The 23,699-nt window shown below is 36.8% G+C and overlaps 1 protein-coding gene across 2 annotated transcripts in view; it reads right to left on the bottom strand.

Annotated features, from left to right (window-relative positions):
• NHLRC2 (NHL repeat containing 2) overlaps nt 1–23,699 on the bottom strand; it is a 53,887-nt gene that overhangs the window by 20,609 nt on the left and 9,579 nt on the right. For both annotated transcript variants that reach the window (XM_063307200.1, XM_063307199.1), the window contains exons 4-8: nt 23,146–23,267; nt 20,552–20,681; nt 4,007–4,100; nt 2,050–2,281; nt 787–909 (exon numbers count right to left, since the gene is read on the bottom strand). In XM_063307200.1, the coding sequence (XP_063163270.1) occupies nt 787–909; nt 2,050–2,281; nt 4,007–4,100; nt 20,552–20,681; nt 23,146–23,267 (701 nt within the window). The remainder of the gene's footprint in view (nt 1–786; nt 910–2,049; nt 2,282–4,006; nt 4,101–20,551; nt 20,682–23,145; nt 23,268–23,699) is intronic.

Genomic DNA, 23,699 nt, shown 5'->3' with positions numbered 1-23,699 from the left:
CATATTTAGTACACATTTTACCAAGGTACACAAATTCATCAACTTGCTCTAATGTTTATGGATAGATTTATAGGTATGATTAGTATAAAATTTACAAATTAAATTTGTAAATCATAAAGTTAAATCATAAAGTAATGGAGATTTTAATCTCTAAGGGTGGGAGTTAGGTTTAGGAGCTAGATTTTTGCAGGATAGAGATGTTGGCATGACAACAACCAACAGGTCCCTAGATCCAAGAATGAAAAACACAAGGCTGCAGGAAAGCTGGGAAAAAGAAACACACAGATTAACCATTATGGGTGTAAAAACAGTCTTCACTTCATGCTGACAGAAGGTAATCAACTGTTTATAGTGTTTTCATCCTAGTATGCAATAAAGAGTCTTGTCTACCTGTGATGTGTTGCGTGTCTGGCTAGGTTTTACCAAATGCAATCATGGGAGCCTAATACTAACTTTTCTTCAATTTGTTGGGTAAACAATGAAAGAAATAACACTTTTATAATTTTGACTCCATGTTTAGTGCTTTTAATTGTTATTCGTAAATTGCTGGAATCCATTTGTTTGAATTTAATCTAAGACATTTTTCTGAGGTACTTCATACAAATTCAATACTTGTTTGAAATATAATTTGTAAGATGAAAATATAAAAAGCAACTGCAATAAATAATACACACACATACACAAAGAGATGTACCTTGTGTCTTAATTCTGCAATACACAGTTTTACATTACTGAATAATAAACCAGATTTTGTAGTGAAAAATACTTTGGAGTATGCAACCTCACCTTATGATTATAGGAATCTGCAACATAAAGGAGGCTTCTTTTCTTGTCCCAAGCTACTCCTAATGGGTGCTGTAGCTTTGCATTTATCCCAGCTCCATCAACATCACCAAAAGCAAATAAATTCTTTAAAAAAAGTAGGAAGTAACATGATGATTAAATTACAATAGATTTTTATCAGAGTTAGTGATAATCAGGTTGACTTCTTGCTAAAATGTAACTTGAATTCAAAGTAGATTCATAAAAAATACATTTTCTTGACAATAAGTGATAATCTGGCATTAATCTCAGTGCTAACCATGAAAATTTGTCTCATGCCACTTCACAGTATCAATTCAGATATTTAAAATAACGTATTTGTGTGTAGTCTGCATGAATTCTATTTCAAACATTTTTTCTGTTGACCTTGTAAAGTTGGAATATTCCTAACCTAGCTCTAAACGCTAATGTACCTGTTTTTATTCAAAGGAACTATAAAAGTGGGGAGCTCTTACAATAGCCATGTTGAGCTGATGCAGGATGAATTCTGCCACTGACCATGATTTTCTGTTTTTAAATGGATTATGGATAGTTTTATATGTTTATATACTGGTTTTTAATTTGTTTTTATTGGATTGTTTTTACCTGTTGTGAGCTGCCCAGAGTCACTTAGATAAGATGGGCAGCTAAACAAATCAAATCAATAAATAAATAAATAAATAAAAATAAAACAGGCGTTTTATGTGATGCAATGACAAAAGCTATGTATTGTACACTCTCACAAAGCATTCAGACTGGCCTTTTGGCTCATCTTCATGATTACAAAATACTGAGACCATTCTTTGATTAAGCCTCTTATTAATTTTTTTTTACTTATGTATGCCTTTTTATTTAAAAATATTCATAGCAATTTTAAAATATTGTGATTAAAATATGAATGGCAAAACCCAACTTTCTGTTACACTGTAATAAGAGAAAATTGTTTATTACTTAATACATCAACCAACTATTTTTCCTAAACCAAAATTTGAAATACAAATCATTGTTCCTTCTGGCTTCACTGCAGATATATCATGCTTGCTGGCATGAATTTGTTGATCACCGGCAGGCTGATTTGGTTATACTGAAAGTTAAATTTTTTTAATGACCTGCTGTATTAACTAAGAAATAAACGTGATCAATTGTTTTAAGACATGAATGGGCATTTAAAATAAGTTTCTACCTTTAGGGACCAGAGATTTTCTAATCTGGATGAGTAAAACAGATGGAAATATGAATTTATATTACCATTGGGTCTCTCTCGCCTCCTACAAGGTGTTTCACAGTGCCATCTTTTAGAGAAATTGTTCGCACAGTACTGCTCTCACTGTCTGCAACAAAAAGGCAATTCCATGGCTCTTCAGCAGCAACACACAGACCAGAAGGTTGAGCAAAGCCTGCTTTGTGGGGATATGCATTGTTTCGGTTCTCTTCATTTCCACTACCAGCAAATCGAAGACAAGTTCCTTTTTTTAAATCACTTAAAAAAAAAAGGGAGGGGGGTGAGATAAACCCTGAATGAACCTGAACCTACAATTTATACCATAAGTTACACTCAATGTGTTTGTTCCTGTGAACAAAAGTAAGCTTTCTTTTCCATATTTTTCTTAACTATGAAACAATTAGAAATGTCATTCAGTGAGTATAATACACATATGCACAAAATGTGTTCGTGTATGTATGTCTGTATATATATGTGTGTGTGTGTGTATGTAGTGAATGTGTGTGCGTATGTATGCATATGTGTATACGTACGTGTTTGTGTGTGCATATGTGAACGTGTATGTGTATGTGTTTGTGTAGATAGATAGATAGATAGATAGATAGATAGATAGATAGATAGATAGGTAGGTAGATAGGTAGATAGGTAGATAGTATTTAACACCTGCTAATATTTTTAAAAGTTATTTCTTAGATTTACATCTTATTTTTCTCCAAGAGCTCAAGGTAGCTAATCTGGCAGACTTGGTTCATTTTAACCCAGCAATAGCAACCGATGGAAATTAGTTGGGCTGAAAGAAAAGGACTGGCCCAAAGTCACCCAGTGAATCTGGCTCCCCATGTTTCATTAAAAATACAAGTAGATACTGGTCCTCTTCTCCCTTCAGCTATACTTTCTCAATTATACTAAATGAAAGACAGTAATCAAGAACTACCATTGTTTTGTCTATTCAGGTAGACATGTAGATTTTGTTAATTTTTGTGACATGTCTACTTCAACAAATGTCAGAATTGTGTGGATAATGGTTTTCCCTGTGATGTCCTATGGACTTTGAAGCAGCAGGATAGAAGTGTATTGAAGAATCTGAACGTTGGTGTTGGAGAAAACTCTTGAGAATACCATGGATAGCAAGAAAACAAACAAATGGATCATAGAATAAATCAATTCAGAGTTTTCACTTGATGCACAAATGGCCAGGCTCAAATTATAATATTTTGGACACCTTATGCAAAGACCCAGTTTCTTTGATAAGTTTATAATGGTGGGAAAGGTGGAAGGAAAGAAAAGACTTGATTACAGCGGTGATAGGTGTACTATTGGGAGATCTGAAGGGGCAAGTCAGGCATAGATTATCCAGGAGAAGGTCCCTCTATGTAATCACTAAGAGCTGACACCAAGTTGATGGTACATAATCAGTCAATGACTCAATCAACCATTGCTTAATTGGGAGCAGAATGTACCCATTCAAATACTAATTATTCCAAATAGTTTGGATTTCTTCCTGAATAGTTGGATAAACCAACAGTAGGTAAAGGTAAAGGTTTCCCTTGACGTAAAGTCCAGTCGTGTCCGACTCTAGGGGGCGGTGCTCATCTCCGTTTCTAAGCCGTTAGAGCCGGCGTTGTCTGTAGACACTTCCGGGTCATGTGGCCAGCATGACGACACGGAACGCCGTTACCTTCCCGCCGAAGCGGTACCTATTCATCTACTCACATTTGCATGTTTTCGAACTGCTAGGTGAGCAGGAGCTGGGACTAGCAACGGGAGCTCACCCCGCCGTGCGGTTTCGAACCGCCGACCTTCCGATCGACAGCTCAGCGGTTTAACACGCAGCGCCATCGCGTCCCAATTATCCACTGAATAGTTGGATAAACCAACAGTAGACTGAGAAAATATGTATAACAAGAAATAATATTTAGTAGAACTATACCATCAGATTATTATCATGGTGTGTTGGTAAAACAGTCTAATATTCTAGTTTACCTTCCTTTAGGTAGTTTTCCACTTTCCAACATGAGTGCCCAGATTTGATGTATGCCTGCCATGGCAATCCAGAGAACACTGTCTTCATGAGTTGCTGAAACACATAAGTAAAAGAGGTAATAGATGACTTCTTGGAAGAAAATCACCTCATTTCTTACATGTAAAAATAACTTCAAATTCCCAATTATTCTGTAGATATGTTTTTATTCTCAATTTGGTAATAAAAATACTCAATGTACATAATTCTATTTTTGTTATACTGTATTAAACTACTACACACTGGCAATTGTGACTGCAATTTACAATATAAATTAATCCAGGCTTTAAATACTTGCCGAGTGTTTATGAAACTTGCCAATTCTAACTCTGATTATTAAAAAAAAAAAAACCCAGAGCAAGAAATGCCATAAAATATGTACCATTTCCTAAAATGGGATATTCTAATCGCTGTGTGAGCAAAGACAGATCAGTGGCGGGTAGACTGTTTGGGACGGAAGCTCATTAATAACCTCAACTGATATTAATTCTAACTGTAGTCCAAAACATTGTGTAGCATTACATTGCTTAACTTTGTAGCAGATTATGGCAGTATCCAATTGTGTTCACTGCTCTCAGAAGGCTCTAATTCAGCAGAGGCTTCCCTACTGGAAGAGGAAAAATATTTTTGGTAACGTCCACCTCTTTGATTCAGAATTTTTTGGGAATCTTTGAAAGAGTATATGAGATAGCACATGGAGACACAGATGAATAAAAGCTGCTTTCCTCTAGTATCCATGGATGGGTATCTCCAGTGGATGTGGCAAGGAGGGCTTCTGACGAGTTTTGACTGGTAATTGTTATGATCCTACCTGGACAAAGATGACTTGGGGATAGTAACTCAGACTTTTATCACCAACTGTTTGGATTTACTATACAGGTAAACTTTGCTTAATGACTGCCCTGTTTAGTGACTGTTTGAAATTACGATGGTCTTGAAAAAGTAACTTTATGACCAGTGCTCACATTTACAACTGCTGCAGCATCCATGCAGTCATGTGACTGACATTTGGGCACTTCGCAACCGGTGGGTGTTTACAACCGTTGCAGTATCCTGCGGTCACGTGGTCACCATTTGTGCACTTCACAACAGGCTTCTGACAAGTAGAGTAAGTGGAGAAGCTGGCAGTTAAATTGCAAGTTGCAGTCACATGTCTTGCTTAGCGACCCATGGCAACTCATTTAATGACCAAATGGGAAGTGATGTCATAAGCCCGTTGCAGTCATGTGGTGCTTTGCTTAGTAACCGCATAACTTAGTGACAGAGTTGCCAGTCCCAATTTTGCTGGCTAAGCGAGGAGTACACTTAGCAGTGTATGTAGAGGAATGCACTCTACATGGGGCAGCCTTTGGATTCAACCCAGAAGCTTCTGCTGGCCCCAGATGCAATGGCTAGATTATTAATGCCACAATCCCATCATAGTAGAATAATATCAGTACTAATGTCAGTGCATAGGTTACCCATAGATTTACAGGCCCAAATCAAAGTGCTGGTGATGTCTTACAAAGCCCTATCAAGTGTAGCAGCAGGTTATACTGGACACGTCCTTGCCATGGTTCAATCTGCCTATCCAGTAAGAACATCGTGAGAAGGCCCGTTTAGAATTCCCACTCTAAGTGAGATGTGAGAGATCAAGACCAATCAGACCTTCTCTGCTGTATCCCTTGTACTTTGGAACTCCTTGCCACCAGAGGTTTGAGTAGACCCTTCCCTCCAGGCATTTTATAAAGCTGTTAAAACACAATTCCACAGTGCTTTTAACCACGATTGAATGTTTCTGGTCGCAGTTAATATTTCTATTAACTGTATGTCTTTGTTTTTATTTTGTATTCTTACTCTATTGAATATCACCCTTAGTCTATGGATTGGGTTGGTTACAAAAACATTAAAATAAACAACTCCACGCAACAATTCTATGTATGTACTTGCATACATACTGTAGATAAATATATACATTTTATTTATGTTATGTATATGCAGGTGCTATTCAAGGGAAGCTCGTAGTAGAATCAGTGTTTTAAGGTATATAATAAAAGCTACACTCATCACACATCAGTATATTTATGGACCACTAACAGTGTATATATCTAACATATAAAACAAATGATAAAAATACTTTTATACTCAATTCTTCAGTCTTCTCTCATTTTCACTGGTAGGAAAGATAATCTCTGGCCCCTTTCCCTAGCATACAGACATTAATATAACTACTTGTTCTTTGCCACAGGTGATAATCTTCTCTGGTGAGAAACAGTTACCTAAGACAGAATGTGATGCATGACTAAGAAAAGAAATAATAGATATTTTTCTTGCCCTTTTTGTTCATATCCAAGCATCCTTACAAGTAAAGTGAAACCCTTCATCACCTTCAAACCCTCCCTACTTGCTAGAAAACTGGACAGCAAGGCAAAGATTTCTATGATTTGCAGTAGGTTTTAGTAAAACACACACATACAAACGTTTACACTGCTGTTCTTCATCTTCCACAATCTCAGAAAAGTCCCCACAATTTCCTTGAAAGTTCTGTGTTTGCTAAAGTTAGACAGAGTTCTTCTGGCAATAAACACTGGAAAAGACAGAAGCAGCTGAGAAATTCCCATTTCTATTGTTTTCCAATGTCTCCTACAGTCACTACTCTCTTTGTTCTTCTAGTAAATACAGAAGACTTGAGGAAAAAAATATGTTGAAAGTTTGGGCATCTAAAAACCAGAGCAGATACTTCATTCCTATAAGTTGCTTGGAAGTTTGGGAAAGGTTGTTTTTCCTTGGATTTTCTATGCTGCTATATAAAACAGAATAGGGATGGACATGTTTAGGCCTTTCATGTGACTACCATAGATACCCAGAACAATACCACTAAAAATCTCACTCCATTACTGGCTACAACTGATTATCTTATTGAGCTTAAGATAACTATTTCAGTGGAGAAGCTATCATTTCTACTGAGCTGAGTTTCTAATTCCTGATTCACTATTTGAAACCACACATGGTCTTCAAAACTTAACTAGCCCTGATCTATCTATCCTGTTTTAGATACCCTTCACAAACAACAGAGGAGGAAAGATGAAACCGGCAGTAAGGGGAGATATACAATTGGATAGTTAAGCAAAGCTAATATTTATATAACCTGATGTAATTAGAAACAGTATTAAAACTTCATTAGCAAAAATCAGACTGGAGAGTGGCTTTGATTACAACATTTTCTCAAATTTCAAAATGCAAATCACTTTTCTGCTAGATCATTATTGTGATTATTGACACTAAAAAGAGCAAGGAGAGGAACTAGGAACTACCCTTTTCTTCCCTATACCCACAAATGAACTATTTTACCCAAAACTTGTATTCTTTTCACTTTCTAGTGGACTTCTGCTTTTGTTCTTGGACAAAGGTACATTACTTCCTTTATAGTGCAGAAATTTCAGGATTAAAGAAGCAAAGTAATTTATATCTAACACACTATTCCTCCATGAAATAGTTCTTTGTATAAAAGGCATGCATTATCTTTTTTCTTTTGTGATGTCTGAATAGCAATTTTTACACCCTTTCAGCTGTGCCTATTCATTATGCCTGATAGCAATCTTTTTTTTTTTTTTATGTTTGTATAATATATGTTTGTTTTTTTTTAGTCTGTTCAATTGTGTTCAGTTCTCAGCAACTGCCTGGACTAGTCCCTGCAGTTTTCTTGGCAAGGCTTTTCAGAAGTGGTTTGCCATTGCCTCCTTCCTAGGGCTGAGAGAGAGTGACTGGCCCAAGGTCACCCAGCTGGCTTTGTGCCCAAGGCAGGACTAGAACTCAAGGTCTCCTGGTTTCTAACCTATGCCTTAACCACTACACCTGTGATGGACTACAATAATGCAGCTGGTTCTCAGGAAGGAGGGAGCACATTCCAAGGAGGGGAGCGAGATAAGAGAAAACACAGTCCAGAGCTGGAACATGGGAAGACTAAGAGATTCAGAGTAGCCCCGCCCTAGAGCTTCCCAGGTTATTTCCCTTTAGGTTAGGTAGAGTAGCTTTAGATTCTGTCTATAAGGTATGAGCAAATAAAGAACTGAAGTTTGACTGAATCGTTCTTGGGCTGGGCCTGACAACACCAAACTGGCTATCTATAATATATGTTAACCCTGCTCTAATTCAGAATTCCTTGCAGTCCTGCAGAGCATTTCAGTAACTTAAATATTTGATTATATCTCATCAGTTTAAAAACTCTAAAAAGACAAAAACAACTCTGATCAGAAATTGCATAACCTATTATGGTGGGCAAGTCTGTGGTTTTAAAATTAGAATGAAGTACATTTCTAAGCAGAAACCTAGTTCTTAGAAACACGATTTCCTATTTTCTTTTCCCTGTGATGTGCAAAGGAAAGGAAAGAAATCATAGTTTCTTTTGTGGAAGTAGCCTTAATTTCCAAACCCTGTGTTGTCCAATAAAAGCAACAAGGTTATGAGTATGGATGGAAAATGATACTGTGTTGACGCAATACCATTGTGTGCGTGACTTGAGTCTTTTAGGAGCTGATGGGTTTCCCTTGTTCGTCCTAAATTATTATAGAGGAAAATATGTATTAATTATATAACACCACACATATGAGTTTCTAAATTTCCTTTTGGAATTTATTTACGCTGTACAATTAATAGCGCTGAAAAACCTTTGTGAACTCAGTGTTTCTCAAGGGATTTATCATTTCCTGAAAAATAATAATTTCTTCTCTGGGAAAATATATTAATAGATTTAATAGATTTACTTATCGTAAGTGAACAGTATAAAAGTAGAGCGCATTCTGGTGGACACTATTAGGAACTGGCACTTGGTCCTAATAAATAAAAGCAAGTCCTTATCTTATGATATTGGGGATTTTCTAGTTATCTGGTGAATTTTTGCCATTGACAGAATCACTCCTTACAAAATACATAAACCAATAAATAATAAAATAATAAAATGGTTATCCAAGCAGAAATGTCACTATCATCCAATCAACCTGCCAACATATCATGACCCGAAGTCCAGGGAAAGAGCCAGATCCTGATAGGCTTTCTAAAACATAGCATGGTCGGGGCCAACATGTGGCAGGAAGAAGGTTGTTTTGTAAGATAGGGACTATCACTCTAAAGGAATGCCTCCTGGACCTTTGCATAGCTATGGGTTTTGCATAATTTGTGCTTGTTCCTGGACCAGGAGGCCCTGATTACAGTCACTCGTGTCCTAGCGACATCCTGATTGGCCTGCTGCAATGCACTGTACATGGGGCTGCCCTTGAAGAGCATTCAGAAACTTCAGTTGGTGCTGAATGTCATGGCATGGGCAGTTAAGTGAGTGTTATTTGGAAAATGTGACACCACTGCTCTGCAAACTGCACTGACTACCAGTATGCTTCTGGGTGCAATTCAAGGTGCTAGTAGTAATCTTTAAAGCCCTTCATGGCTTGGGGCCGGGTTAATTACAGGAACATCTCTTCCCATTCCATCCAGTGTAGCAGAGGGACATGGCTGAGGTCCCATCTGCTAAGGAGTTTCATTTGGTGGGACCCAGGAGGAGAACCTGTTCTGCACTTGTGCCCACCCTCTGGAACATCAACCCTCTGGAGATTTGATTGGCCCTGACCCTGATGGACTTTTGCAAGGCCTTGAAGACTTGATTCTGTGCTTGAATTTGGGGCCCTGGGTGTGACATGGAACCTGTTTCCTAACTGATACTGACTGATGAAGTTTTTGTAATTTTTTTCTCAGCTGCTATGTGTTTTATGTTTTTTGTATGTGGTTTTATTATTTTTAATACTGTTAGCCACCTCATGCTGACAGATTACCTCTCCCATTGGCTTCATGTAAATGTTAAAGAGAAGTGGGGGAGAGGATATAGCCTTGAGGCATCCAACAAAGCAGGGATCTTGGACTAGACCATTCCTCCCCAACCATCACTGTCAGTCCAAGAAATGCATTAAAAGTAGGTGTTAGTAGCTCATAATGACTACCTCATAAAAGTTGCAATAAAGTAAAATGTGAACCTATGATTCAGTACTCCCATTTTCATGAGGACAAAGGAGATTTTCCAAATTTACCCTCCAATACTGCTGACAGCAAGATTCTGAACTGCAGTAGTATTAAAGTCCTAAAAAAATTAATTATTTGTAAGTTGGTCAAGATACAATGCTGATTTAAAAAATAATTTGCTATGCTCCAATTGTATTTTGGTTGAGAGCTTGTTTTATTCTGTTTGTAATTCTACAGTGGGATTCCTTGGGTTGAGAACTACCATAGCTTGTTCTGGGACATCAGATCTCAGCTGAAAATTCTATTTTTCAAAAATTTCTATTTCTTTCTTTTTCAAAAAAGAATATTATTTATCTGTCAGAATAAGATGTATCAGACCCTGATGTTGAAAATGAACCTTTGACCAATATTCAAGCACACATAACCATACCATTGTTTCAGTTTTTCTGAGCCATATCTTCAAATGTGGCATAAGAATAGAAGCACATTTCATTACTTGAAATAACTTTTTAGAAAGTTGGCTTGTACTCTCTTAAGTATATCATAATCAATGTCTGCATTTAGCTGAGCTCCATCTACAGTAGTAGCTATGCTAGTGTCTTGGTTTAGAAAAAATTAAAAGCAGATAGTAGGAAATGATATCTCTGGAGAAAAAAAAAAGAAATAATTGCTCTGAATTCCTCTGGTATTCAAAGCAAACTGGCAGTGTATGTCACTTCCAGGAATATTATAGTATGAACCCCAGATAGGGAATAGGGAACCTGCTGTATATTTTAAAATCCTTCATAAAATGCTTTACCACAGTGAACCTGCAGTGAGTGTTCCTTACAGAAATGGACCTGTGGTCTCATGGCCCTTCTAAGACCTACCAATGTCTGCAATAATATTACCACATTATCTGCAGAATAGATATGGGTCTATTGGCCAACGTTGGGTGCTAGGAATCTTCCTTCTTTAAATAATACCAATACATTGATATAAAAGTTGAACAATCATTGGGCCAAGATATATTCATGTTAAATTCCTTAATGCTTGGCACTGTATCTGATAGGTCCTGCTATGGAACATCACTCTTAGGCTGAATTATTTTTAAATAAAAATGAAAAACTCCTTCTGCCAATAAATCACTTTTATAAGCAATCATTCTACAGTAACATCTGCTAGTTTTTTTCAGGGATTAAGAGGAAAAAATAGATTATAGAGGGTAAAAAATAAGCATCATAATAAATAAGTATTTACTAAGTAATTGTAAAAAGAAACAAAACTTTCATGGTGGCTGAACAAACAAACTTAGTGCTAATCAAACAGCTTTTTAATCTAAGAAAGAAAGGACCAAATAATGATTATCATATGAAGCTACAATTTTAGAAATTTTACAGAACAATATATTCCTCAATTCAGAGCACAGTCTATGTGAGATTCTCACTGATTTTAATTATGTGACAGCTCTTAACAACAATGAAAGATTTGCTATACTGTCATTAGTTTTAACAGTTAAAGAATTCTAGCAGTATTGTGGCTTGTTCAATATCTATCAAATGCAAACTGAATAAAGCAATTACAACAGAACTATTTTACATACAAGCTCCCTTACTTTAAACCATGAACCATTACAAAATATTTAATAATTTCCATTAACAAGATATGCTATTTTTATCTAAGTAGATACACTGCAGATTTCTTACAAATATGGCAAAATCAAAATATTGTAATTGTACATACTTCTCACAGCTATTACAGTAAAAAGCCTATTCTACAATCCTACAAAGGAAAGGATTTACCTAAAGTACTGTTAGTATAAAACAGCTACCTGATAAAAAGCCAAAGTAATTCCTTCACTTCCATCTAATTAAATACCACATTCCAACTGGGAAGTGGTTCAAAACCAATACAGCTTATCTTTATTAGGATATGTGGTATTTTCCATGTCAGTGTTATTTGCCATTTTTGTTTTGTAATTATAGTCATAGCATAAGCATGCAATAACAATTTTAATATAGTATCATACCTCATACCATATTCTTTTTATCAATTTTAAAAACATTTTCACTATCTAAAAACTGTACACTATTTAATTAATTTCATTAAATGTGTGTGCTAATGTGCAATTACTGTACAACTTGTGTACAGTAATTGGGTAAGCAATGGATTTAGTGTGTTTACAAGCCTCAACAAGACCACTTAGATTTTGACCTTTATAAAACGAAGTTTTCTTATCATTAATATTATGAACAATCTTATCTTCTGGAAAAATAAACATCTTAGGATAGGATAGGATAGGATAGGATAGGATAGGATAGGATACTGTAGAGTAGAGTAGACTAGAATAAAATTTATTGTCATTCCACTATACACTATACACCAATACATATTAGGCACAGTGCATAATAAAATGACATTTCATTGCAGTTGGCTCACAAACACAATCAGACACTAAAATAAAAATACCATAATTACTATAAAATATACATTCTATAAAATATACATTCTTTACACATTCCACATTCCACTTAAAAAACTTATTGAGTATTCAGGAGTCTAATAGCCTGGGGGACAAAGCTATTACCCGATCTGGCTGTTCTACATCAGATGCAGCAGAACCTTTTCCCGGAGGGCAACAAAGAAAACAGGCCATGATGAGGATGGGAGGAGTCACTGACAATATTCTGAGCTCTGGACAGACAGCCTGTATATGCTATATCCTGGATGAGAGGCAGTGAGATCCCAATTATCTTCTGTGCTGCCCTTACCACCCTCTGTGCAGACTTCCTATCCGAGGCACTACAGATTCCAAACCAGATGGAAATACAATTGGTCGATACACTCTCTATAGTGCCTCTATAGAAAGTAAGGAGGATGGGAGGTGGAAGATGTACTTTCCTCATCTGGCGCAAAAAATGCAGATGTTGCTGTGCTCGTTTTACCAAAAATATGGTATTAAGAGACCGTCAGACTATACGTTATCTGCACCCCCAGGAATCTAATGCTACTGACTCCACAGCTATGTCATTAATAAAGAGTGGAGAGTGGCTAAGCCGGTTCTTCCTAAAGTCCTTAGTTTTTTCTACATTTAGAACCAAGCTGTTTATATTACACCACTCCGTCAAACCCTTCACCTCCTGCCTATAAGCCCACGCACTGTCATCCTTGATAAGACCCACCACCGTTGTATCATCTGCATTATTTCACAACGGAATTGGTGGTAAATCTGGCACAACAGTCATGGCTCATCAGGGTGAACAACAATGGGCTCAGGACACAGCCCTGTGGGGAGCCGATGCTCAAAGAAATAGAGCTAGAGATATTATTTCCAACTCACACTGACTGAGACCTCTCAATAAGGAAGTCAAGTAGCAAATTACACAAAGGAGTACTGAAGCCCAGAGAACCCAGTTTGTCCACCAAATGCTGGGGAACAATCGTACTGAATGCTGAGCTGAAATCAACAAACAGCAATCACACATAACTGTTCTTCTCCTCTAGATGTACCAAACTCGAATGAAGAACAGAAGAGATTGCATCCTCTACAGAGTAGTTCCACCGATAAGCAAACTGAAGTGGATCAAATGATGGAGGGAGTCTGGAAACAATATAGTCCTTTATCAGCCTCTCAAAACATTTCATCACAATGGGAGTGAGTGCTATTGGACGATAGTCATTGAGACACGTGATTGTAGATTTTTTAGGCACAGGTATAACGGTTGCAGTCTTAAAGCATACCAGGACCACAGCCTGATGCAAAGAAATATTAAATATGTCTGTGAGGACACTGGCCAGCTGTTCAGCACAGTCTCTCAGTACCTGCCCTGGGATATTGTCTGGGCCCGCTGCTTTCCGAATATTAATTTTTCTCAGGGTCCTCCGAACATTGACTATATCAAGGGTAGGTGACTGCTCGTCAGGATGGGATACAACCTTCCTCACAGGAGTATTGTTAAGTGCTTCAAACCTACCAAAAAACCTATTAAGTTTGTTAAGAAAATCTATCTTCACCTCACATGATGTTGGAGTAGCCTTATAATCTGTAATAGTCTGAATACCCTGCTGCATGCGCCTGATATTTGTAGGATCGTAAAAACAATTCTGAACTTTCTGACTATAAGCCCGCTTCGCTGTTCTTAGCCCGGTTCAGATCAGCTGTAGCTCTTCCAAGTGCCCCTGTATCACCAGATTTAAAAGCAGCATTCCTTGCTTTCAGCTTCACATCTACTTCATGAGTTATCCAAGAATTCTGATTCGCCTGTGTGATGATGTTCTTAGTAACACTGACATCCTCCATACACTTCTGGATATACGCAGTTACAAATGAAATGTATTCCTCCACATTCGTATGTTGATTGTTCATTGCAGCTTCTCTAAACATGTCCCCGTCTGTACACTCAAAACAGTCTCGTAATGCTTCCATTGCTCCCTTGGGCCAAACTCTCACCTGCTTCACAATTGGCTTTTCTCTAATTAACAAAGGCCTGTATGCTGGAATTAGCATTACAGTAAGATGGTCTGAGGAGCTGAGACTGGGGAGGGGAAAAGCCTTAAATGCATTCTTGATGTCCTAACAACCAGGAAACACACTGAGACAAGGAACTGGTCTCTAATATTTATTGCTAGTACTTAACAGGAATCCTAACAAACTGAAGAAGCGTGGGGAAAACCCAGACATATAACCCCCAAGGGTTAAGGCGGTCCCGATCTGTGTCTCTTTGAATGGCTGAACAATTCATCAGTGCTACGCATGCGCTTGACAGTCTGGATGGGAGCCCCCTGCTCGCCATCCTTACTCATGACACTTGATGTTAGAATAGGATAGGTCCAATGTGTCCAAACTCCTGGTTGCAAAATCCACATATTGATGGAAATGAGGGGGGACTGTTTTCAAGTTAGCCTGATTAAAGTCTCCAACTACAATAAAAATGCCCTTCAGGTGGATGGTTTGTAAGTCACTGATGGTGTGATAAAGGACCTTCAAGGTCTCCTTCATATTTGCAGAGCAGGGTATATACACAACTGTAATAATAATAACAGTAAATTCCCTGGGCAGATAAAAGGTCTACATTTGATAGTCAAAAACTCCCCATCAAGTGAACAAGGAGTTGAAACCACCTTTGAGTTGCTACACCATCTGTTATTGATATAAATACATACACCACCACCTTGAGTTTTACCACTAAGAGTGTGACTCCTTTCCTGCTGAAACATTATTAGCCCCTCCATGCCAACAGCTTCCTCAGGAACAGATGACTTTAACCACGTCTCCGTCAGCACTACAACACGTCTCTCACCTCATGCCTTGTTGCAAAATCCAACTTCAGATAATCCATTTTGTTCTCCAAAGAGTGGACGTTAGTAAACAAAATGGATGGAAGCGGCGCTCTGTGCAGATTAATCCTTCCCGCTCTGCCGCCTTCGCTTTCTCTCACACTGCCTCCTTCTGCTCTGTCTCCTCCATCTCCTCCAAAAGCAGTCCGTGCTGGTAAGAGTCCCAGCTGTCCCGTAAGTCTGCAGACCTTGCCAACACAGCAACCCGAGGCCACATAGTCCCCCAAAACAGCAGGGCGCCTGTTGTATGCCTGCAATTCCAGTATGTGTTGCTGGTCATATATCAATCTAACTACACAACCTTGCTGCTCAACCACTGAACTATTAGAACCAATACAGCCGCAGCCAAACGAGGCGCTGCCATCTTGACTTCTGGAAAAATAAAAGTCTTGCAAGGTAAACCCTAAGTAACAGTTCAGGATTATTGGACAAGTTCTCACTGAGGCTGGGTTTGAGCTCTATCATGTCAAACTGTTATACATAATGGAGTGCTGGGCCTTACAATCAAATAATCAACATAAAAATATTAGCACAACAATCAAAATGTCTGCATCATGCCAAATGTGAGGTTTCAGCCCGCTTCTGACTCCGAAAACAAAACTTATCTGGAGTCAGAAGGGGAAAACGAAACTCTCAGGAGAGAGTTGAAGAAGTTGAACCAGGAAATGGCGCAGCAGAGCGGGAGAATTTGCAAACGTGGATTGGACAAACTCTGGAGGGGGATTTGAACTCTCCAATCAGTGCTAGAGACAGGAGAGCTGAGAAGCGCGCAAATCAGAAAGCAGCTTGATTGGCTGCTGGAGAGAAAAGGCACAGGAAGGATCAGCTTAAAAGGCAGACGCGCAAAGAGCAAGCTGCTGGAGACAATTGATCCTTCAAGCTCACAAGCCACTGTGGAAGAGTCCTTACCTTCATCAGAAGCCTTGCCTGAAGCCAGAGTGGAATCAGCGCCAGGGTCTTCTACCTCCGCGGATTTGCCTTCTGCACAAGCTGTTCCAGTCGAGCCTCTCCTTGCCAAGCACAGCCTCATACGTGTCTAGCCCAGACCTCGTTGCCATGTTCCAAGGCATTCCAGGTATGCATCCAGCCTTGCCTTTAGCTCTCAGCCTTGCCTAGAATCTCTAGCCTAGTTCACTCTTGCATCAAGCTCCCAGCCTTGCCTAGAATCTCCAGTCCAGTTAAGTCTTGCTTCCAGCTCTCAGCTTTGCCTAGGATATCCAGTCCAGTCCAGTCCAGCCTTGCTTCCAGCTCTCAGCCTTGCCTAGAATCTCTAGCCTAATCCACTCTTGCATCAAGCTCCCAGCCTTGCCTAGAACCTCCAGTCCAGTCCAGCCTCATTTCCAGAGATCAGCCAAGCCTCATCTACAGGTTCCAGCCCAGTCTTGCCTAGCCTCCACGCTCCAGTCTGATCCTTCCTGCATGCCAGTCCATGAAACCTTGCCTTCCGTTTCCTCCTTGCCTCGCACTCTAGCATCACCAAATCTGACGGCTTCAATCAGAGAGTTAGCTGAATTCTGCACTGCGGTTCTGCCTCAGTCTGACACCACAGTCCTGCCTGTTCATCCACCATTCCCTGGGTGGTCTTGATTGAGATTGCTTGCTTAATCACTCACAGACTTTATTGTTGTAAATAGTTGTTTTTAATAAAGAGTTTGGTAATACTGCTGTCTGGCCGCCTCATAGTCTGAACAGGACACCAAAACCATAATATGCCTTTTATTCTGGACCTTGTTTGCCCCGTTGCAAATGACTGTGTATCATACCATAGATCAATAACACAAAAATGTTTAATAACCTGTGTCTGCAAAGGAGACAGAACCATTAATACCTTATTCAGAAATAACTCTACTCATAATTACTTGGGTTTAATCAGCTGTTCAAACACTATGAAAAATGAAATCAAACAAGTTTCTACTCCAAACAAACAAGCCACATTATGGCAGAGCATTATTTGTGAGTGAGGCACATGATCTTCTTTTTACTGAAAATTATACTCCATAAGGCTGAGCTAAAGCTTTCCTGAAATGATCTTGATGGGTGGGATTGGAGAAAATTCCTTTTACCATGCATTCTTGAAAATCAGAAAATTAAGAGGACGTGGCAGCTCCCAATTTTTGCCTGTAGTTTAAAATAATCTACATTACTGTTGCAAGAGTTTTCAGCTTCATTCAGAAATAAAACACTTAAAGATTAAATTAATTGCTGCAAATATTTAAATCAAGGAAGTATTTGCAACAATTGAACTTGACAGTTCACCAATGAGGTTTTAATTTATGGATGCATATTTATATACTAATTTTCATAGAGCTCAAAATCATGCATCTATAGTTTGTTATCAAGTATGTATCTTTTATTGAATTTGATAGCTTCATCTTTGCTAGTATTACAGATGTTATTTGTAATACATTTTAATGTTTTTTTTAAATTCTGAGATGAAATTGCCTGTGGAATTTGCTTGGAAGCCAGAGTATGTATTTATAATATAATAAATACAGTGTGTATAAATATGTTACACATCATATAAATTTTAAAGACAATATGCCATCTATAATCTTTTTATTTTAGTAGCATCAACACCAAAGATATAACTTTATATATATAAAAGAATAAGAAAACAGCCATTTTCACTTAGCTGCAGCATTTAATAACAGAAAGACCATAAGAAATATAGGCACAAATAAATCCAGATTAATCCACCCATTTTGTGATTTTTTAAAAATGCATGGGAAAGAAGAATCATATCCTACAAGATACTGTCAAATATCAGAGATTACCAAAACTGCTTGGGAAATGACTTTTGTTTGCTCTTTATGTCACTTCATTTTTCAGATTATACAGAGTAAAACACAAAAAGCCCCTCTATAAACATTCAGCTGAAACTGGTTTTTAAAAATTATGATTTTCTTTTTCCTGAAACTTTAGAAACCCCACTCTAAAGCTGCAGAACTGAAGAGTTGCAGAATCAGGCGTGTTATGCATCAAAATCCATGAATGTGAAGAATGATGCTTTCAATCATGGAGAGTGCATTTTGAAGGTACTTAAATAGGACAAACGTACATTAAAAAAATCATTGTCAGAAGTTTTACAAAACAATCTACTATTGTCGTATGTTGTATGATATATACACTTGCTCCTTCACCAGAACTTTGTTCCTCATATATGTTGCATATTTCAATACTGTTTACTTAAAATCCTGTATGTTATGTAGCATTATAGTAACATTTGCTAGCTATGCACAAAAAGCTTGAATCATAGCTACACTTGTGGATCATAACACTGGGTCTTAGATCTGTGCCTTTCAGAAAGAATGCAGCTATCAAGAACACTTCACACTTCAACCAAAAATGCATTCAGCACTGCTTGATTTCAATAGCACTGAATAAAAATAGATGAGGGTGGAAAGAACATACTCTGCGTGTACATGTTGAAAAGTACATGGTCATTAATAAAGTGGTAAGATGCCAATGCTATTCAAGAACACTGGGGCCAGAAAATTAACTATTCAAAAAGTTAAAATATAAGTATTCCTATTTAAATTCAGAAAAACATCAAACCGTTCAGAAATATTTGTGTTTGTTGTTACAAGACGCACTCATGTTCCTAAGAAAAGATGCTTGTCTTGATGTCTTGAATGAATTCATGCTGTGGTCATAGTTGCTGTAATATAACTAGAGTCAGACTTTTGGCCTTATAAATTGTACTTCATTTTTTGTACTACCATTTTTGTTTTATCTTACTGAAAGGAAGCAATATAAATATACATCTGATTGAGTCCAATTGTGTCATTTATGTTTTACCTATTTGCTGTTGAAAAGAGCTGTTCTTTATATACAATACCCCAAATCCAGAAAATACCTTCCTAAAAGTTTTCTTGATTTTGGAACTATAACTATAACTATTTTTATTTTACTATGTTTCTTCCTTAATTAAATATATCATTTTTCTAAACTTAATATGCATAATCACTAGGTTCACAAGTTTAATTTATGATTTGTTAAAACATTGTTTTTTATGATGTAAAAACTGGCAAATAAATTTTGTATGTTACCTAAAAAACAAGAATAAAATATTTACTTTCCTAATAAAGTAAATTATTAGGAAAGTAAATTTTGGAAGATTTACTTTCCTAATAAAATAGTTTGTAAGGAAGATATGTGAGATATAACAGTCACACTGTTGCAAATTGGATTAAAATGCCACAGTATTTCAAAAAGAGGGCAAAAAACTAGTTTTTGTAACTATAAAAAATAGTTGTGAAAATAATTTAGTTTCAATTTATTTATTTTTTGCACTTCTAAATAGCCCCCAAACCCAGCTCTGGATAGTGTAGAAGACAATTAAAATATATTAAATATGAAAAAAGAGAAAAATATTAACAAGTATATTTTAAAATTAATATCTAAAAAGACTTAAAAATACTGATAAGTACATAAACATTACACATGCATTAAGGACAAGATTGTTACAGAGAAAGATATTCTGGCCGGAAGTATGATGATATATGTGTAATGAGGATATTTCCTAAAATGTGGCCTTTTTATCAGTGTTTTTAAAGAAACAGTTTATCTTGTCTATTTCGTAGTGTAATATTCTGCGATTTGACAGATATTAATCATACTGGGCTTTATTCCTAAATAAATGGATACAGGAATATAACTTAAATGATTTGTGAAATAATTATAAAACATTTAACAACATTTTACTATTTAGGATTAAGCTCCATTAAATAAAGTGGGTCTGTAGCCTTTCCTAATCTTTTCCCCTTTTTGCTTACATATATGGGAATAAAATTTTTGGCATTAATATACATGAATCAAATGAGTAGTAAGCTGTTTGTTTAGAAATCTTAAACAAGAACTATCTTGAATGTATTTAGTATTAAAACATGAAAAAAATCTTCTACACTTTTAATTTTTTAATAAATGTAGCAAAATAATTTTGCCACAAGACACAGAATTACTTTTTTTTTTTAATATGCAGAAGGTTATATATCAGGACATATAACTTAGCACATCTGTAAAAAAAAATTGTAATAGCCATTCAATGCACAGAAACTATTGTAAATACTGATGAGTCATAATCCTGTATGGTCATGAGATATGATATTTCCACTAAGGGAAAAATTAGATAACTGGCAATGGTATTAAGCAGGCTACAAACTTTGAAAAAAACATCATAAAAATAAAATATAAACACCAAAAAATACCTAAGTTTCCCAAAGCTATATCCCATGGTGAACTAATAGGTTGCTCATCTCCTCTGGCTCCTCCTTCCTTATCGGTGCCTTGTATTCCAACTCCTGCAACAGTGCTCACCAACTCCAACTGCAGGTCAATCTAGAATTCAATTATTGATTTATTTTAATAGAAGAGAATATATGTAGCTCAGGGTTGAACTGTGGAGTCCTTGGTGCTCTCCGAGCTTGGTTGTTACAAGCTTGGTTACAAACAACCAAGCTCAGAGAGCACCAAGGACTCCACATTGATTTATTTTTCCATCAGTCTTTTAGAATAGTACACATATTTTTATGTTATTAACCATTCTTGGCAAAATATCTTTAATACAGTAATATTTATTTAGAATATACTGCAATTGTGCAAGCAGGGAAAGCTCCTTTGTACACTGCTTTATAGTTAGCTACCAGAGTAGTACATATCTTTAACTTTTGAAATACCCTATCTTTGAAATATTTTGTATCTTCAATGAAGAAAGACTTATTGTGCATACACAGTATCTGTATCTATATTTGTGTCTCTCTGTTAGGGATAATAATGGTTTCCTTCAACTAAAACAGTGGTTCTCAAAGTGTGGCCTGGGGACCCCTGAGGGTCCCCAAGAACTTTTCAGGGGGTCCACAAAGTGAAATAAATAAATAAATATCTTTAATTTTATCGGTTTTAATTTCTAATACAGTAAATATTGATACATATAACCCACATAAACCAAAGCTCTTTGGGGTCCTCAATCATTTTTAAGAATGTAAAGGGGTCCTGAGACCAAAATGTTTGAGAACCATTAAACTAAGAGATCAAAATATATAAAGCAAATGACTCCTACAAAACGTAATAATGAAGTTCGCTATTAATTAAAATAAAAGTTATCCAGCTAATTCACTATTTGTAGGACTAATCCACAATATAAATTAATTGACAAAAAGCTTATGTAAAAAAACTATAGAGCAGTCTAAATGAAAACCTGGCTTTCATTTAGAAAGAGGACTGAGTAGGGAGTTGGTACGGTAATAATTTTACATGTCAGAACTCAATAGCAAATACTAACATGGAAAGTTTGGGTGTTCTTACTAACACTACATGCCAATTAAAGATGATTTCATACATGCAGGATCTATATCAGCTGGAATTGATTATCAGCACCAAGAAGCCAAGATTTTGGTATGCTAATAAACTAAGGTTTGATATTCAACATATTAAAAAATTACAAACATGGTTTGCATTGAAATGAACATGAACGAAAAACAATGCTTTTATTTTTTATATTCCACTATTTCATCACTACTGCCGAAAGACCAGCTGCTTATGGTTTTTGCCATCTATTAATTAGAGGCAGACATTCCATCAGCCTATTAAAAATGTTTCTCTTGAAGTTGATCATTATAAGAACAGTAACTTCCTACTTCCTCTTCCTTTTGAGTCATTGTGTATAAACAGTAAGACAGGGAATAGGGATCTTCAGAACTGTGCACACATTGTTCTATGCAGAAAACAGCTGTCCTCTGGTGGTCCATGTCCTTGTTTAACAACTGTCTTGGACAGTGACTGTTCAGAGTTACGACAGTGATGAAAAAATAACTTTGTGACCAATGCCTGCATTTACAACCTTTGCAGCATCTCTCTCTCTGTCACATGTTTGCCATTGCAATCAGTTAGTATGTGTTGTCTTGTGCCTGAACCGTTTTTTCTTTCCCCTCCCTATCGCAAACTGGAGAGATTGCCTAAAAAAGCTCTCTTCCTGAGCTGCTTTTCTTCATAGCACAGTGCTTCCCCAAAAGGTGCTAATTTCAGGTTAAGAAGCTCACCTCTGTGACCTTAATTAGTTGATTAAAACCCTCCTAATGGCTAGCCTTGCTGCCTGACACTGACAAGAACCTAATCATTTCACAATGAAGGCTTTTTTGCCTCCTAAGGGGGTCACAGCTCAGAGCCCCAAGCATGCTAGGCAAACAGCCAGCCTTAGTGCATTTCTTTTGATATGTATTCCCCATTTTGTGCCTGCTTACTCTCTTGTAATTCTTTCCTCTTCAATGAATGTAAATATACGTTAATTATCCTAGCATTGGGGTGAGCATTCCAAAGGGCAAGAGTGGGGAAAAAGGGCTATAAGATTTGCCCTTTTACCCAGCTTCCTCATGAATTGAGTTCCAGAAACCTTCCCTGCTGTTTGGGTTCACCCTGTTGTTTGGGGTCATATCCTTCTGATGCTGTAAAGCAAAGGAAAGCTGAAGTAAAATCATAAGCACAGTTGCAGTCCACTTAGCAACCACTTCACTTAATGGCCAAGTTGCTGGTCCCAACTGCGGTCACTAAATGAGGACTACCTGTATTTAATAAGTTGCTTTAAAATTATATGCAAAAAGAAAAGTAATACTTTTTCCATATACTCAGAATAAAAATATATTTAGGAAAGCTGCTACTGGTCACATTGCATGGCTCTTAAATAATTGTGTCAGCATTGTTTTTTACCCATGAAAAAAATCAAGGGAAGGACCAGGTTAGGTACAAATTATCTATGTGGTCGCTAAGAGCTGGAACTGACGTGATGGAACATAATCAATCAATTTACCTTTCTAATTAGATGGTTTTCTGTATCTGCCACATATATAACATTGTTCTTTATGGCAACCCCTTGTGGAGAATTGAATGATGCTTCTGAAAAGTTTCCATCATTCTTTCCACTGTCTGGTCCTTAACAAAAAAATAACAAAAACAAAAACATAAAGCAAGAGTATAACTATTGCTAGAGATCAACAATGGATACACAGTCTTGTTAGATTTAGGATGCAAATAATTTTATATTACTTCATATTAATTTGAATAGAGGTACTGCTGTGGGTCTATAATTTTAAAACATATTTTTAGAAACTAGAATAGTTTCATTTAGAAAAGGTTTTCTTTATTTCTCATTAGTCAATATTTTTCCACAGAAAAGTGTAGAGATTTTCTTTCAAAAGCACATTTTTTTAGAACTATACAATGCCAGGCAATATAATCTGTTAACTTTTAAACATTACCAAACAAACATTTACTGCGTCTACAATTATTTCTGAACCTACATCAAAGGTTCAGCTTTCAAACCTAAGGAATTATATAAATGCAATGCAGAACAGAATGCAATGC

Source organism: Candoia aspera, chromosome 6 (assembly GCF_035149785.1).
Source record: "Candoia aspera isolate rCanAsp1 chromosome 6, rCanAsp1.hap2, whole genome shotgun sequence".
NCBI classification, from domain to species: Eukaryota; Metazoa; Chordata; class Lepidosauria; order Squamata; family Boidae; genus Candoia; species Candoia aspera.
This window is presented reverse-complemented; position numbering and strand designations above follow the sequence as displayed.